Source organism: Chrysochloris asiatica, unplaced genomic scaffold (genome assembly GCF_000296735.1).
Source record: "Chrysochloris asiatica unplaced genomic scaffold, ChrAsi1.0 scaffold00127, whole genome shotgun sequence".
NCBI classification, from domain to species: Eukaryota; Metazoa; Chordata; class Mammalia; order Afrosoricida; family Chrysochloridae; genus Chrysochloris; species Chrysochloris asiatica.
Genome location: NW_006408645.1, coordinates 2,641,751 through 2,658,592, shown reverse-complemented (window position 1 = coordinate 2,658,592; position 16,842 = coordinate 2,641,751). Strand labels below are relative to the sequence as shown.

At 40.4% G+C, this 16,842-nt stretch overlaps 1 protein-coding gene across 2 annotated transcripts in view; it reads left to right on the top strand.

Moving 5' to 3' along the window:
* EXOG (endo/exonuclease (5'-3'), endonuclease G-like) overlaps positions 1-16,842 on the top strand; it is a 44,832-nt gene that overhangs the window by 15,347 nt on the left and 12,643 nt on the right. For both annotated transcript variants that reach the window (XM_006869142.1, XM_006869143.1), the window contains one exon: positions 2,586-2,700. In XM_006869142.1, coding sequence (XP_006869204.1) covers positions 2,586-2,700 — 115 coding nt within the window. The remainder of the gene's footprint in view (positions 1-2,585; positions 2,701-16,842) is intronic.

The window sequence follows — 16,842 nt, the reverse complement described above, 5'->3', positions numbered from 1 at the left end:
TGTATTGTCTATTTCTGATATTCTATTATTAATCGTTTGGAGCTCTTTCTGTAGGTTTTGAATTGTTTCCAATGCTGTATCTATCTTATTTGATTGTTAGTATAGCGCTTTCCTGACTTCTTCCTTATTTTTCTCAGCTCCATTGTATAGTGTTTTGATACATTTTATAACCATTTTTTCTGAATTCCTTCTCCGGCATTTCCAAAGCCTGCCCATCTTCCATTATGGAGTGTAGGTCTTCCAGCTCATTTGCCTCATTTTGTCTCATTTCTAGACATGCACAGATATGGTCATCTGCTTCTGTTTTTTGCGCATATTCAGGGGTTATCTGTGGCCTTAATCCTTAGATGGGTATGTATTTTGGTATTTTTTATGCTTTCTGATTGCCTCCAGGTAGATGTGGTCAGGATAGGGCTTCCCTTTTCACTCTTCTTTTTGAGAAATTTCAGGATGCCACTGTTGGTCGTTTTGATGTAACTTAGGATTTAATTTTTGGCTTATTTCCTTTTTTGTTTGCTTCTCCTCCACAATCCCCATTCAGGCCTTTTTTAAGTTGTAAACAGTTCAGGGCCGGCTGTGGCCATTTGGTTTTGATTGGAAACTGTCTGTTTAAATTTCAAGGAGCTCTGTGTTCATGTGTAGTAGAACCCTCTGAGGGTGGGGCTCGGGTGTCCACTAGCTCAGGCACCCATATAGTCACCAGAATGGGAGATGCTCAGACAGCAAGGGACCAATGAACAGATACCAAAAGAAAAGAATATCCACACCTTTATCTCAGTGGTTCTGCCAGGCGTCTGTGGCTGCTCCAATCCTTTCCTCGCTTGGTCTTACCCAAGATGGCGGCTCCTGGAGCAGCTGAGCATTCCGAACTAGAAAGCAATGGATTTCTTGCTTCTGTCACAAATTACCCCAGCTGTAAGCCTTCCAACCTTCTAAATATTACGTTATATGTGGTTCGGAGTTCTGGGACCATCCCCTGAGTCTGCTTGGTTGGGTATTCTGTGTTGTTGCTGACAGAGAGCCTTACTGCACTTCCACCAGATCCGCCATCTTGTTTGTTCCCCTGTGTTGTAAATTTTTGTGGGAGCTGGAAGCTTCCTCTTTCTTCCACAGAGTGGCAGGTGGGTTTGAACTGCTAACCTAGTGCTTAGGAATCAAATCCTTATCATGTAGAACCACCACACTCTGAAATTGCTATGCTGTTGTTGTTAAGTGCCATTGAGTCAGTTCCCACCTATAGCGACCCTGTAAACACCAAACTTGCGGTTCAAACTAACTTTGCAGTCTAGCGCATAAACCCACAGTGCCACACCAGGAATCCCATAGTAAGAATGGTTAAATTAAAAAGTGAATCAGCTTGTTGGAATGACATAATTCTCATGAAAAACTTTCACCATACCTACTCAACCTGTATGTTGAGCAAATAATCCCAGAAATTGGGTTATATGAAGAAAAACATGGCTTCAGGATTGGAGGAAGACTCATTAACAACCTGCGATATGCAGGTGATATAATCTTGCTTGCTGAAAGTGAAGAAGACTTAAAATATTTACTGACGTAGATCAAAGAGCACAGCCTTCAGTATGGATTGCATCTCCATGTAAAGAAAACAGAGTCCTCACCACTGAACCAGTAAACAACTTTCTTATCAATGGAGAAAAGTTTGAAGATGTCAAGGACTTCATTCTTTTTGGGTCATCTGTCAGCACTCACAAGAAGCAGCAGTCAAGAAATCAAAGGATGCATTGCATTAAGCAAATCTGCTGCACAAGACCTTTTTAAAGTGATGAAGAGCAAAGATGTCAGCTTGAAGACTAAGGTGCGCCTGACCCAAGCCATGGTATTTTCAGTCATCTCATATGCACGTGAAAGCTGGACAGTGAATAAGGAAGACCATAGAAGAATTGATGCTTTCGAGTATGGTGTTAGAAGAGAATATTCTAAGTGCCATGGACTGCCAAAAGAACCAACAGATGTGTGTTGGAAGAACTATAGCCAAAGTGCTCCTTGGAGGCCAGGATGGCCAAACTTCGTCTCTTATATTTCGGACATATTGTCAGGAGGGACCAGTTGCTGGAGAAGGATATCATGTTTGGTAAGGTAGAGGGTCAGAGAAAAAGAGGAAGACCCCCAGAGAGATAGGTTGGCAAAATGGCAGCATCAATGGGCTCAAGCGTGGCAACAATTGTGAGGTTTGCCCAGGGTTGGGCAGTGTTTCATTCTGCTGTGCATAAGGTTGCTCTGAGTTGGAACCGACTTGATGGCACTTAACAACATGGCAAAAAAGATGTTTAAGTTAAGGGAGAACACAAAACCAGAATTACAGTTCTATAGTGTATGCACTGAATGTACACCCAGGAAAATGTAGAGAATTGCTGTGTTGATGTGTGTAATTTTTTAAATGCTGGGGCAATAATCAAACTTTGGGAAAATCTGTATAAAATATGTTTTGTGCCACATTTTCTTATTTAAGTTATTTTTTCAAAATTTTCAAATACATGTATCTTGGTATCTTTATTAAGGACTTGGTTTGCCTCTGTCGTACATTTATGTTTGTGAGAATGCCATATTTTTTTGTTTTCCAGAATAGAAATATACTGTCGAGAGCTAACAGAAAGATTTGAAGATGTTTGGGTAGTATCTGGACCTTTGACCTTACCTCAGACTGGAAGTGATGGAAAGAAAACAGTTAGTTATCAGGTAAGGACACATTTTAACGTTGTCTCATGCTGAAGGAAATTTTAATGTTTCTTAGTCTATATTCTTTTTATTTTCATTTGACAGTATTTATTGGACACCAATTTGGGGTAATAGAGACAAGGAATATAAACCAAAACCAAAGAAACAAGTTGCCATCAAGTCATTTTCCACTTAGTGATCCTGTTGGACAAAATAAAACTGCTGTATAGGGTTTTTTATGTAGTCCTTGTATGGTGCTGCGGGTTAATGCACTGGACTGCAAAGTTGGTCTGAACAACAAGGCCGGAAGTTCAAGCGCACCAGCTGCTCCTCAGAAATCCTATGCAGGGTTGCTATGAGTTAGAACTGACTTGATGGCACTTACCAACAATCGGTTTTCCAAGGTGTTAATCTGTACAGTGATTTGTACTGCCACATCTTTCTCCCGAAGAGCTGCAGGTGGATTTGAACTGCTGACTTTTCAGTTAGCAGCCAGGTATTTCACTGCATCACCAGGGCTCCTTCTACAAGGGATGTTGTTGTTGTTGTTGTTGTTATGTGCCGTGGAGTAGTGATAGATAAAAAGCAGCCATTGATTTCCAGGATTGAGTTCACAGTTCAGAAAGGGAGATATGTTAGCAATCACATTAATAAGTATCGTACATTGTAATACAGATAAATGTTGTTGTTGTTGTTAAGTGCCATTGAGTCGATTCTGTCTCATAAAGACCCTGTATAAGTTTTCCGAGGAGAAGCTGGTGAGCTTGAACCGCTGACCTTGCAGTTCAAACGGCTTTGCAGTCTGGCGCTTTAACCCACAGCGCCCCACTAGAACTCCAGTAGAGATAAATAACATGTATTAAAGGGTGGTACACGAAACAGCCGCTTGTTTGGGTCAGAAAGGCTTAACAGAAGAAGAGAATATTGAGCTAGATATTGGCAGATGTGTCGTAAACTGAGGCAGGAGGTGAGCATGGGAATTCCAGAAGATGGAGCAGAATGAGCTAGGATATTTGTAATGAACATCATGGTTCTGGGATTTATGTATCATGTATAATGATTGGAGCTCATGGTGCCAGAAATAGTATGAGTGGCTTAAGGGGAATAAGAGTTGAACAGCAATATGTACGACAGACAATAGAGATGCATGTTTCGTAATGAAGAGTTAGCTTTTAATATTTAGGCGCTGAGAAGTCATAGATACGTTTTAAACATGGGAGAACTGTGATCTGTTTTGGATTTTAAAGAAAGAATGTTCTGGCAGCACTGTATAAGAGAAGAAGAGAAGTAGCTGAGGAAAGTTTGGAGGGGAGATAAAAAGCACAGTGTGATGAATTAGGACATTACTGCTTTAGTCCCTGTGAGAACAGGTGTGGGGCTGAAACCAAGCAGTTACTGTGAAGATGCATTGAGTAGTACAGGAAAGAGTTCCCGTGAATTAGTAACTTACTTGGTTGAGGAAGATGGAATAGTGCAGGATAACAACCAGATTGCAGAATAGCTTTTCTTTAAGAAGCTTGATTTTTTTTAAAAAAAGAGTAGTTCATAAACCATCCTTTCAGATTGCTTCTTTGCAGAGAAAGAAGTATACCTGAAGGGCCAGTAGGTAGAGAAGACTGAGGATTCTGCCAAGTGGGTGGCTGGAGTGGTACTGTGAGGTCTACACAGGGTAAGGGAGCAAAGTAGTGTGAGGAGAAAGAGATGAGAGAGTCAGTAAAGAGAGGGATTGAAGAACTCCCTGGTAAAGGCAATAAAGGAGATGTAAGGGAAAAGAACACTTAGCTCAGTTCTGGTGATAAAGTAAACATTTAATAATTGCTGACTAGGTCACATGATTACTTGAGAATCTCTTAAAATTGGACAACCTGGGGAATAAATTTAGGGAGGAAAAAAGAGAAATTTAAGGTTGTATTCAGACCACAATGGATGTTTTAAGAGACTCTGAAACTTGCTCTTGAATGTAGAGTAGCTAACGTGAATGGAAGACATGATAAAATAAAAGAGCTGAACAAAAGATTTCAAAGATTTCAAAAACAGTAAAACAAAGTAAAGTACATTAATAATGAAATATGTAAAGACTTGGAGACAGAAACCCAAAAGGGAACAACCTGCTCAGCAATTCTCAAGTTGTAAGAACTGAAATAAAAATTCAAGTTGCAGTAGTGAAGGATTCCATGGGCAAATATTGAACCATACAGGAAGCTTAAAAAAAAAAAACAAAAGAAAAAGGAAGGAATACACAGAAGTCGCTGTACCAAAGAGAATTTGTCTACTTTCAGCTATTTTAGGAGGTAGCATATAATCAACAACTGATGTTACTGAAAAAGAAATCCAAGCTACATTGCAGGCACTGGTGAAAAACATGGCTTCAGGAACTGACAGAATACCAATTGAGATGTTTCAGCAGACAGATGCAGTCCTGGAAGCTCTTATTCGTCTATGCCAAGCCATTTGCAAGAGAGCTACCTGGCAAACCAACTGGAGGAGATCCATATTTGCACCCATTTCCAAGAAAGGTGACACTTACAGAATGCAGAAATTGCAAGCAGTGTCGTTAGTATCACATGCAAATAAGATTTTACTAAAGTTAATTCTTCTATGATCTTCTTTATTCACTGTCCAGCTTTCGCATCCATATGAGGTTATTGAAAACACAATGGCCTGGGTCAGGCGCACCTTAGTCCTCAAGCTGACATCTCTGCTCTTCAATACTTAAAAAAGTTCCTGTGCAGCAGATTTGCCCAATGCAATACGTCGTCTGATCTCTTGACTGTTGCTTCCGTGAGTGTTGATAGTTGATCCAAGAAGGATGAAGTCCTTGACAACCTCAATCTCTTCTCCATTGATAAGAATGTTGTTTATTGATCCAGTGGTGAGGATTTTTGTTTTCTTGACATTGAGATGCAATCCGTACCGAAAGCTGTGCTCTTTGACCTTCATAAGTAAATGTTTCAAGTCCTCTTCACTTTCAGCAAGCAAGGTTGTATCATCAGCATATCGCAGGTTGTTAATGAGTCGTCTTCTACTCCTGACGCCACGTTTTTCTTCATAGAACCCAGTTTCTCGTATTATTTGCTCAGCATACAGGTTGAATAAGTATGGTGAAAGAACACAACCTTGTCGCACACCTTTCCCAATTTTAAAACATTCAGTGTTCCCATGCTCTGTTTGAACAACTGCTTCTTGGTCCAGGTATAGATTTCTCAGAAGTACAGTTAAGTGTTCTGGAATACTCATACTTCTCAATGTTGTCCATAGCTTTTCGTGATCCATATGGTCACAGTAGCACATCAACAGGAAACTGCCAGAAATTCAAGCCAGATTCAGAGGAGGACATAGAATGGAGGATAGCATTGCTAATGTCAGGTAGATCTTGGTTGAAAAGTAGAGAATACCAGAAAACCTGTGTTTTATTGACTATGCAAATATATTCAAGTGTGTGGATCACACTTAAATTATGGATAACTTTGCAAAGAATGGAAATTCTAGAACACTTAATTGTGATTATGTGAAACTGGTACCTAGAGGCAGTTATTTGAACAGAACAGAGGAATGCTCCGTGGTTTAAAATCAGGAAAGGTGTGTGTCCCATTTCACCAAGGTTGCATGGTAACCGTGGCATATAATTCGAGAAGCTGGACCACAGCATTGGGACTAGAGAAACAACTGGCAATATGCAAATGACACAACCTTGCTTGTAGAGGACTTGAAGTATTTAAAGATGAAAATCAAAGACTACAGCCTTCAGTATGGATTGCACGTAAAGAGAATAAAAATCTCACCAGTGGACCTATAAGCAAGATCTTGGTATAACTGTAGAAAATGTTATAAAGTTGTTAATACTTTTCATTTTCCTGGGTCCACAATTAACACCCAGGGAAGCAGCAGCCAAAAAAGCAAACGACATATTACACTGGGCAGATCTGCTGCAAAAGATCTCTTGAAAATGTTACAGAACGACGATGTCACTTTGAAGACTATGAAATATACCATGGACTGCCAGAAGAATGAACAAATCTGTCTTGGAAGAAATACATCCAGAATGTTCCATAGAAGTGAGAGTGCAAGACTTCATCTCATGTACTTTGTTAACAGGAGGGACCAGTCCCTGGAGAAGGACATCACACTAGGTAAAGTAGTGTCAGTAAAAAGAGGAAGCCCCTCAATGAGATGTACTGATGCAGTGATTGCAGCAGTGGTCTCAGGCAGAGCAAGGCTTGTGAGGAAGGCACAGGACCAGGCAATGTTCTCCTCTGTTGTCCATAGAATTGCTGTGAATCTGAGCTGGTTCCATAGCACTGAACATAAGAATGTATAGGGTTTTTCCATGCTCACACTGGCAAATCTTGATCAATTCGGTATATTTACAAGTACTTGTTTCTTGTTACGTGCCGTGTCGGTTCCAACTCAGATTGATCCTGCATAGGGCTTCCCAGGAGTGGCTGGTTGGTTTGAACCATAGATCTCGCAGTTAGCAGTCCAGTGGTTGTTCTTTATTGCCACACCAGGACTCTACCTGCCATGTAGGAGAGGGTGTAAAGAATTATATATGTAAATTACATGCCCTAAGCCACATCTTGGATTACTTTCTTACTTCTTTGCTATATTTCACATGTTGGGAGTCATCTGTCACCCTTAATTTCTTTTGTATCAACTGCCTTTTATCAGTTCTCCTTCTTAGTAACTCTTTACTCGGGTCTTGTGGAAGCTCTGAATATCTGCAGTACTGCAGAGGCCGCCAGTGGCTTTTTCTGCCTTTAGTTTTGTTGACTTCCAGTCACTGTGAAGTCCAGGAAGAGTGACAGAAAAAGTATGTATTTTCACTTTTCTCAGAACCACTGCAAATGAGTACACCAAAAAAGGAACACACACATGCAAAAAGAAAAAACAGAAGGAAATTTCACTTACATTGTAACCAGGGAACGCTTACAATTGCATCAAAGGATTTCAGGTGATATCTGCAAGGTACAGTATAATTTGGAGTAAATTATAAAAGGGTATTAATTTGGTATGTCTTCGCTAATCAAAGTGGAAGTAAGTAAGGTTCTAAAAGAGCTCCACCAGTAGCAGGCTGCAAGAGAACTGGTTGGATTTTGTCCCATGACTTTGGAATAATAGGGCTGCAAGGGTGGCTGTACTCGTTCAAAGGACCAATTTTGTGTCAGATATGAGTTTATATCCTTGCTCTGCCACTTACTTGTGTTGCTGTTTTAGTACTGTTGGTTCCGACTCATAGTGACCCTGTGTAGGGTTTCTGAGAAGTGGCTGGTGAGCTTGAACCGCCGACCTTGCGGTTCAAAGCACCTTTGCAGTTCAGTGCATTAATCCACAGCGCCACACCAGGACTCCTGTTTTGCTCATAGAATCCTTCAATATTACAACATAAATGCTTGCATTTTTCTTCAGTTCTTTCAGTTTGAGAAATGCTGAACATAGTCTTCTCTTTTGGTTTTCTAATTCTAGGTCTTTGTGCACGAGCATTTGTATGACCCTGGAAAAGTTAATGTCTTTAAAGTTCAAATTTCGTCTATAAAATTTGGACGACAAGATTAGTGCTTCAAAACCCCTTATTGTAGAGTCAGTCTGACTCATAGTGACCCCATAGGACAGAGCAGAATTGCCCCATGGGGTTTCATAGGCTGTAGTCTGGTAGCGCAGTAGTTACGAATCGGGCTGCAAACCGCAAGATCAGCAATTTGAAACTACCAGCTGCCCCGTGGGAGAAAGGTGAGGCTTTCTGCTTCCCTAAAGATTGACAGCCTCAGAAACCCTGTTCAGGGTCGCTATGGGTCGGAACCGACTCGATGGCACTTAACAATCTTTATGAGAGCACACTGCTACATCTTTTTCTCATGGAGTGACAGATGTTTCAAATAGTCACCCTTTTGTTTAGCCAAATGGTAGCTTTTTTTTTTTAATGTTTTATTGTGAATTATTTGATAGTTTACATGGGAAAACATTAGCTTTACATTCATTCATCCTATCGTATATCATTTCACTGCCATGGTTACAATCCTCTCCATGCATCATCAGCCAACCAAAGGGTGTACCCTGCAAGCCTGTCCCCTGTCGTCAGCACACAGCCCCTCTCCCTCTCTGGGTCTAGAGTCCCCAGCCGCTCCATCTCTCCATGTCATCGTCTCCGCCTCCATCTCTGGTGTCACTGCTTCTCTGAGTAGGGTCGCGCACTCGGTTCTTCTCCCTTGATGGTTCCAGGGACCTCTGCTCCTGGACTGCAAAGTTAATCACTCCTCTCCTTTTGCTATAAACCATCCACCTTTACATTTCTAACCCTCACAGTCAGTCCTGATAACAATTATTCACCATTGTACCACAAGGGACCTATCCCCATCTCCTTTTATTAGCCCCGCCCAGACAGATTGGATACGACACAGTGGAGATTCTACCTTCCTTTTCACCCTCTGGATCTAGGCTCCCTCTTGAAAGCTTGGCCTTTGTAGCCCCCTTATTTTGGGTAGCTAATGTCCAAGTTGCCCATCCCTGTCTACTCTGTTTATCAAGGGGGTGGGAATGATCCTTGCTGTAAAGATTTGTTATCTCTTTTGAGCTACTGCATCCATAGGTATAGTTCAAGTCCATCAAATTGTATCAGATTACACATTTTTTCCTCTTCTTTCTTCTTGATCATCCAGTCATTGAAGCCAGGTCAAGTGGGTATTATCTGCACGTGTGGGTGTTGTTATGTATTTGCCCTTTCTTCTTATCAGCTGGACGCTTCACTCTCCACTCTAGTCCTATGTGGCTATGTCACTGATTCTGGGCCCAAGAGTCCCCAGGTCTTGCCACAATGTTGGCTAACCAGGTCTACACCCAGGTTCACAGGAGTCTGTTGAACATTGTAGGGCTTAGCTCGCAGATTCATTGCTGTCTTTCCCTTATCAGTGACAGACGTGGTCACAAATCAGAGTGCATGTCTGCTCGTGTATTCCCCTTGAGTCTTAGTTTTTGAAGGGGATTGGTGCTGAGGGGACCCGACCACTTGGCTTGATGTCTCCTGGGTGAGCAACTTGCTTGTTCTTGTAGTCATCAGTTGGACTGCCGTTACTGTTTTGTATTTTTCCTGTCGAACTGGTACCTTCTTGTTGTCAAGTATCATTGAGTCAGTTCCATCTCATCATGACCTTGTATAAGGTTTCCAAGGAGCAGCTGATAGGTTTGAATCACCAACTTTGTGGCTTGCCATCCAGTGATTATCCTACAGCATTCCACTAAGACTCCAGATAGTGCCTGTTGTTATTAAGTGCCACTGAGTTGGTTCTGACTCATAGCGACCCTATATGGGTTTCTGAGGAGTGGTTAGTGGGTTTGAACTGCCAACCTTGTGGTAGCAGTCCAGTGTTAGAACATACTAAATGTTCAGTAAATGTTAGCTGCTTTTCTTGTTTTGGACTCTTGGTATGGTGCTGTAGGATCAGCACTGGACTACAAACCACAAGGTAGGCTGTTCAAACCCACCAGCTGCTCCTTGGAAACATTATACACAGTCGCTATGAGATGAACTGACGTAATGGCACTTAACAACACCTCCTTTATTTTGGAAGTTGACTTAAGAATTCTCAGCAACGTTAAGTGCCTGAGGAGAATGGAGTGATGTGTACCAGTGTTGAGCTACAAAGATGTGGCCTGATAATTCATAACACAAATAGGTTGTCCATGACATGTCAAGTTGACAATAGAAAGAATCACTGTAGAAATGAATGTAAAACTTCAGAAATATAACTACTTATGTATCCTTCTGAAAAAGTTACCTAGTTATAATTCAGCCAACTGAAAGATGAATCAAATGAAAAACTCAAAAAATATAAAAGCTGTGAGCTATGAATCCATTTAAACATAGATCTGGTAATTACATATACAAGACAGATTGTAATAGAGATTGCTCTTGAAATAAAGCTACCCAATGTCAGAAAAAAAAAAGTAGTAATTTTATAGTAAAGACAAAAAAATTAGTACGTCAGCAGCCGCTGGGAAGTTATTGTAAGGGAAATGAGGAGAGGGGGACAGCTGTATTAAGTATTCCGTGTTTTGTCATGTTTCTTTCGGTCTTCAGTATGCAGGTTCATTTCCATAGCTGGTAAAAAAATAGAGCTTTATATGTATAAAATTATTGTATTGAAGTGTAACAGAACCAACTCTCCGTACTAATAAAACAAAAACAAACAAAAAGACTAGCAAAATAGAGACAACTAAGGGAATTTTAAAATAAGGGATCTTTAAAAAGTTCATGGGAAATTCCATTATCTTTTTTTGAGAGTGAGGATAGGAATAAAGACGGTTGGGCCCGTGGCTAGGTCTTTGCTCGGTTTAGGATTTCATTCACTGTTAGGGCTGTGGTAAGGACTAGGATTACTGTTAGAATACGGATTGGGCTAGGGATAAGGCTAAGTCTAGTTTTTAAAGGGTTACTATTTTGGTTTCCTCTTCATTTGAAAGTTCTGTAACTGGATTATTCCCACTTTTTATTTCATAGGTTTTTATTGTCGCAACTGTGTCTCTGGTTCTTTTCAGTCTTACAGGTCTGTTTTTACTTTGCATATTTCTGTATCTGTTTTCTGTAGGAAAAGTACTAGACTGCAAACTAAAAGGTCAGTAATTTGAGCCTAGTAGCCTCTCCCTGGGAGAAAATGTGACTTTCTGCTCCCACAAGAATTTACAGCCTTGGGAATCCTATACAATGTTTCTATGAAATGGAACCACTCACTGGCACTTATCACCAAAGACGAGTAATACTTTTGAAACTAATTTCATGAATTATATATTATGTTATTGTTATTGTTAAGTGCCACTGAGTTGGTTAGCATTCCATTGCTTACTCTATAGCACCTCATCAGGACTTCACGTATTATGTTAGAAGTTATGAAATGAGATGTTTATATTAAATGATTTTTTTTTTTTCATGTTTCCTCATAGCATTGAATTCATAATTTTGTGGGATTCATAAAGTTTAAATTCAAGGCTTGGTGTGGCACTGTAGGATAAGCACTGGGATACTTAATTGCAAGGTCAGTGGATCAAGCCCAGCTGCTCCTCAAAAACCCTGTACCCTTAAGGTGACTATGAGTTCAAATTGACTCGATGGCACTTAACATTATGGAACTACATTTACATAGCAATGAAAATTTTAAAACTTAAAACGTGACTGTAAAAGTGTATAACATAGTGATGAAACTCAGATGTAAGAAATAAAAGGAAGTAAGTTAAAGGTTCCCACTACATACCCTACTGTCCAGCTGCTCAGTTGCCCAGTTTTTGTGGTCAGTCATCTCGGAATAATGAGTGCTAAACTGTATTTGTGGAATCCTGGTGTGGCGCTGTAGGGTAAACACTTGACTAATCACAAGGTTAGCAGTTCAGACCCACTAGCCACTCCTCAGAAACCCTATACAGGGTCGCTGTGAGTTGAACCACCTTGATCACGCTTACAACAACAGCAAAGTCTATTTCTTCATTTTGATTTGTCAGTTTTTAGCAGTGTTGGAGCTTCTTTATGCACTGCTCTGACAGCACATATGCATAAACACTGTAGTGGAGTCTCAGCTCTGCGGGGAGGTAGTGACCTGGAGCCTCCTAGGCCACATTCCGACTATAGAGGTAATTTTTTAGCTCATAACTTATAAGTGCCCCTGAGTCGGTTCTGATTCATGGTGACCCTGTATAGGTTTTTCGAGGAGCAGCTGGTGAGCTTGAACCACCAACCTTGAGGTTCAAACCAGCCTTGCAGTCCAGCACATTAACCTCCAGTGCCACACTAGATTATAAGTTAGTTGGTAATGTTTAATAATTAGGAACTTTCACTAAATTCAGATTTTGTTGTTGTTAAGTATTGTTGAATTAGTTATGATTCTTAGCAAACTTGTGTAGGGTTTTCGAGGCTGTAAATCTTTTGTAGAGCAGAAAGTCTTATCTTTCTCATGTGGAGTAGCTGGTGGGCTTGAACCAGTGACCTTGTGATTTGTAGTCCAGTGCTTCTAGATTTTAGCTTAGCACATGTCAGATGTCTCAGTAACAGTTTATGCTCCTATTGTGGTGTGCCATTAAGTAGGTTCCGAGTCATGGTGACCCTCTATAGGGTTCCTTAGGGTGACTGGTGGTGTTCAACTGCCAACCTTTCATTTACCAGTCCAGTGCTTATCCTACAGTGGCACACCTGGGCTCCTATGTTGTTGTTAAGGGCCGTTGAGTCGGTTCCGACTCATAGAGACCCCATGTACTGTTTACAGGGTTTGAACTATTGACCTTGTAGTTCTTAGGCCAGTGGTGCTCACCATGGTATTAACTAGAAGAGAGTACTGGTTTCCTCCTTTGATTGAGCACATATTCTTCAGTTCACCATCATTTTCAGATGGTCCATTTCACTCATTTACATTTCCTGTTTAGTCCTTGTGAGTCTTTGAGTTTATAATTGTGGGTCTATTGAAAATATTAAAGCAGCATTTATGGTATCTTCCTATATGAGTTCTATGTTATCCTTGTATCACTAGTATGCTTGGACCTTTAAGATAGTAAATCTTATCCTGTATTGTTAAGTCTCTGCCACTTGAGAGATTAGCTTTGCTGCCACACAGAAACACTAAGAAGTGGCACTTAAAGGTGGTAGTATAGTGTAAAATTACTCTTTTACCATCTAATTCAGATCACTTAACCTTATCACCATAGCACTTTTTTTTTTTTAAGTTTTTATTGTGAATTGAGTGATAGTTTCTATGGGAGAATATAGGTTTTACACTCATGGTTTCATTGCAATGATTACAATCTCCTCCGTGCATCATCATTCAACAGTATTGGTTTCTATTTCCTGTTTTTGTTTTTGTTTTTTGGGGGATGTACACAACAACACTCGGGGATGTATAATCATTTAAACAAAGGGGACATTCTATAAGTCTGCCTGCTAGCCGCCAGCACTCAGTCTTTCTCTTTCCATGAGTTTAGAGTCTTGAGGTGCTCTGTCTCTCCTTGTCCTCATCTCTGTCCCCATCTCTGGTGTTGCTGCTTCTCTGGATAGGGTCCCACATTCTGCTTGTGCTCTTATTCCTTGATGGTTCTAGGGTCCTCTCTTCCTGGAATGTAAGATTAACTACTCCCTTCTTTTCTGTTATACAATTTTTACCTTTACAGTGTGACGGTCACAATTAGTCTTGATAACAATTACTCACTATTGAATCATAAGAATCTTACCCCATCTCCTTTCATCAGACCCTGTCTAGACAAGATGAAAACTATTCAGTGGGGATTCTACCTTCCCCCGCACACTCTTAATCTAAACTCCCTCTTAAAATCTTGTAAACCAGTCACTTTGTGCCTTTATTGGCCCTCATTTTAGGTGGTCAGTGTCTAAGTTGCCCATCCCTATCTACCCTGTATACAGAGGGGACAGGATTGATACTTGATGTTAAGACTCCTTCCCTCTCAGTTGGTATTTTGAGCTGCTACATCCATAAATATAGGTTAAGTTTATCAAATTGTAGAAATTTACACTTGGTTTCCTCCTTTAGTAGAGTTCTGATCATCCAGCCATAGAAGCTAGATAACATGGGTACTATCCACAAGTTTGGACAGTCTTGACCGTAGCACTTTTTAAAAAGGCAAGTCAGTTCCTCCTTTTTTCTTGAAACTTTTTTGTGTAAGTTGAGTGAAGGATTACAGAGCAGATCACCAGTTTTACGTTCAGCAGATCATATGCTTTGTTTCATTGTTGTTGTTGTTGTTAACTGCCATCAATCTCATCTGTTCTTACTCACAGTGACCCTGTACAGGGTTTCCCAGGAGCACCTGGTGGGTTTGAACTGCAGACCTTGTGGTTCACAGTCCATTGCTGAACCACGTCACACCAGTAGTTGCAATCCTCTCCATGTACCCAAGTTAACAGTATTTACCTCTATTCACTTTAATTATTGCGTGCCTCCCTGTATCTCCTGCTATTTTCATCTTTTCTCTGCAAACCTCCCTCTTATATATTGCCTGTGTTAACATGTGTCTACCCTCTAGCCCATGAATAATTTTTCCTTTCCCCCCAACCCCCATAACCTTCTTAGGTTGTTTCTTTTATCAAGAAAATAATTTTAACTTTTACAACATTGGTCTCATACACTGTTTGTCCTTTTGTGATAAACTAATTTCACTCAGCATGATGTCCTCCAGATTCATCCATGTTGTGAGGTGTTTCACAGACTGATGATTATTCTTCAACATTTTGTAGTAGTTCATTGTGTGTATGTACCAAAGTTTGTTTAACCATTCTTCTAGGTGGTGGTGGTGATGGTGGTTGTATGGCACTGAGTCAGTTCCAATTCATAGCTGTCCTGTATAGGGCGTCTGAGGCTGTAAATCTTTACTGAAGCAGAAAGCCTCATCTTTCTTCCTTGGTAGATTCGAAGTACTGACCTTGAGTTTAGCAGCCCAGCTCATTACCCACTATGCCTCAGGGAATAATCTATTTCTGAAATCTTAGAGTATTAATCTTCTGGCTTTCTAATTGCTATTTTTGTTTGCTTCTCGTGTTGTCTGTTGGTTTCGTGATTTTTTTCCCCCATCGCTATGCCTGTTTTCCTTGATTTGCTAGATCTTTCTCACAATCTGTTGAAGTTGCCTAATTGGCATTCTTTAAATTCCTTTTCAGGTAGTTCTAATACCATTTCTGGTGTTGTGTTTTCTAACTGTATTTTGGTAACTTGTTTGATGCACTCTGTCTTCTGTCTTTGTGTAATCTGAAATTTCTCTATTTTCCAAGACATTGTGGTGGTGTGTTTATAATTAGTTGAAAATTGTATATTGTGTGTTCTTAGGCACTCATCACCTGTTTCTTGGTGGATATGGTAGAAACCAGAAGTAGGAACCCAATTTTCATTGGACTCACTTACCTCTAGAAGCAGGGGCATTATGCCATGTGCCCTACCACAGGCAGAGCAGAGGCTCTGCGGGGGAGGGGGAAAAGGGAGTGTGCCACTGGCCTCTGGGTTGTCAAGGGAGGGCACTGGCCACTCTCTGGCTAGCAGGAGAGCTTGGAAACAAGGGAGAATTATACTCCTTTGCTGCCAAACTCCAGCAGCCTGTGCCCACAGCTTGCTGTATTGTATCAACAACTGCTCACCAGAGTTCATGATCAATGAAAGTGGCCTCAGAGTCTATGCCACTCGACAACAGCCTACAGTTCACACATTTTCCCTCTCTCTCTGCTCCTGTTCAGCTGCTTCTTCCAATTGGCACTCAGTCCACCTCTCTGTCCTGTCCTCTGATATTCAGGGTTCCAGGACCACCATCTGTATCTGTTCACTCAGTCTCCCATATCTTGGTTGCAGAGGGTCGGCTCTGTGCGTCTGCTTTCTCCAGACTCTGTGGTTTACATTTTAAAAACTTACTCTGTATGTACATAATTTAAAGAGGCCAATGGAATAGTCTTAAGTAAGAAATAGTGCTGAGAAATGGTCTGATTTAGAATGTGCTTTGTTCGTAGAACTGATGTAACTTCCTCATGGATTACAGGTATACGTTGAATCTTCCTTAATCTGTGTGGGAATACTTCCAAGAAATCTTTCTTCTCTAGAATTACACCTACTAGTTTTAACATTCTTACCTGAATTAGTTGTTACTATGATAGTTGCCAAGTGATGGCTTTCTGTTACTCCTTCTATAGTTACCAATTGATGTCCTAAGGAAGAATTTTTCCCTTGTTATAAATGTGAACTCATAGATTCTTAATTTTTTCAATGAGTTTTCATCAATTTACTGTGATAATTTATTTAATTTAATTTTTTTTTCTTTTCTCATTTATCATGATGTTATTTATTCGTCCAGTTGTGAGGATTTTTGTTTTCTTTATATTGAGTTGTAACCCAAACTGAAGGCTGTGGTCTTTGATTTTTTTTTTTTTTAAGGTTTTTATCGTGGATTGAGTGAAAGTTTTCAGGGCACATCATCGGGTTTACATTCGAACATTCATATACCTTGTTTCATTACATTGATTATAATCCCCTCCACATACCATCAGTTAACAGAGTTTCTCTCTATCCTCTTTAGCTTTTTATGGAAAAACTTTGCCTTTTTGGAATTTATAGTCTTGGCTTTTAGGGAAGGTTTTTACATTTATCTGTGGGTATCCAGGGCTCATGTATGGAATTACTAACCAGCATAACTGAATAATCAGAT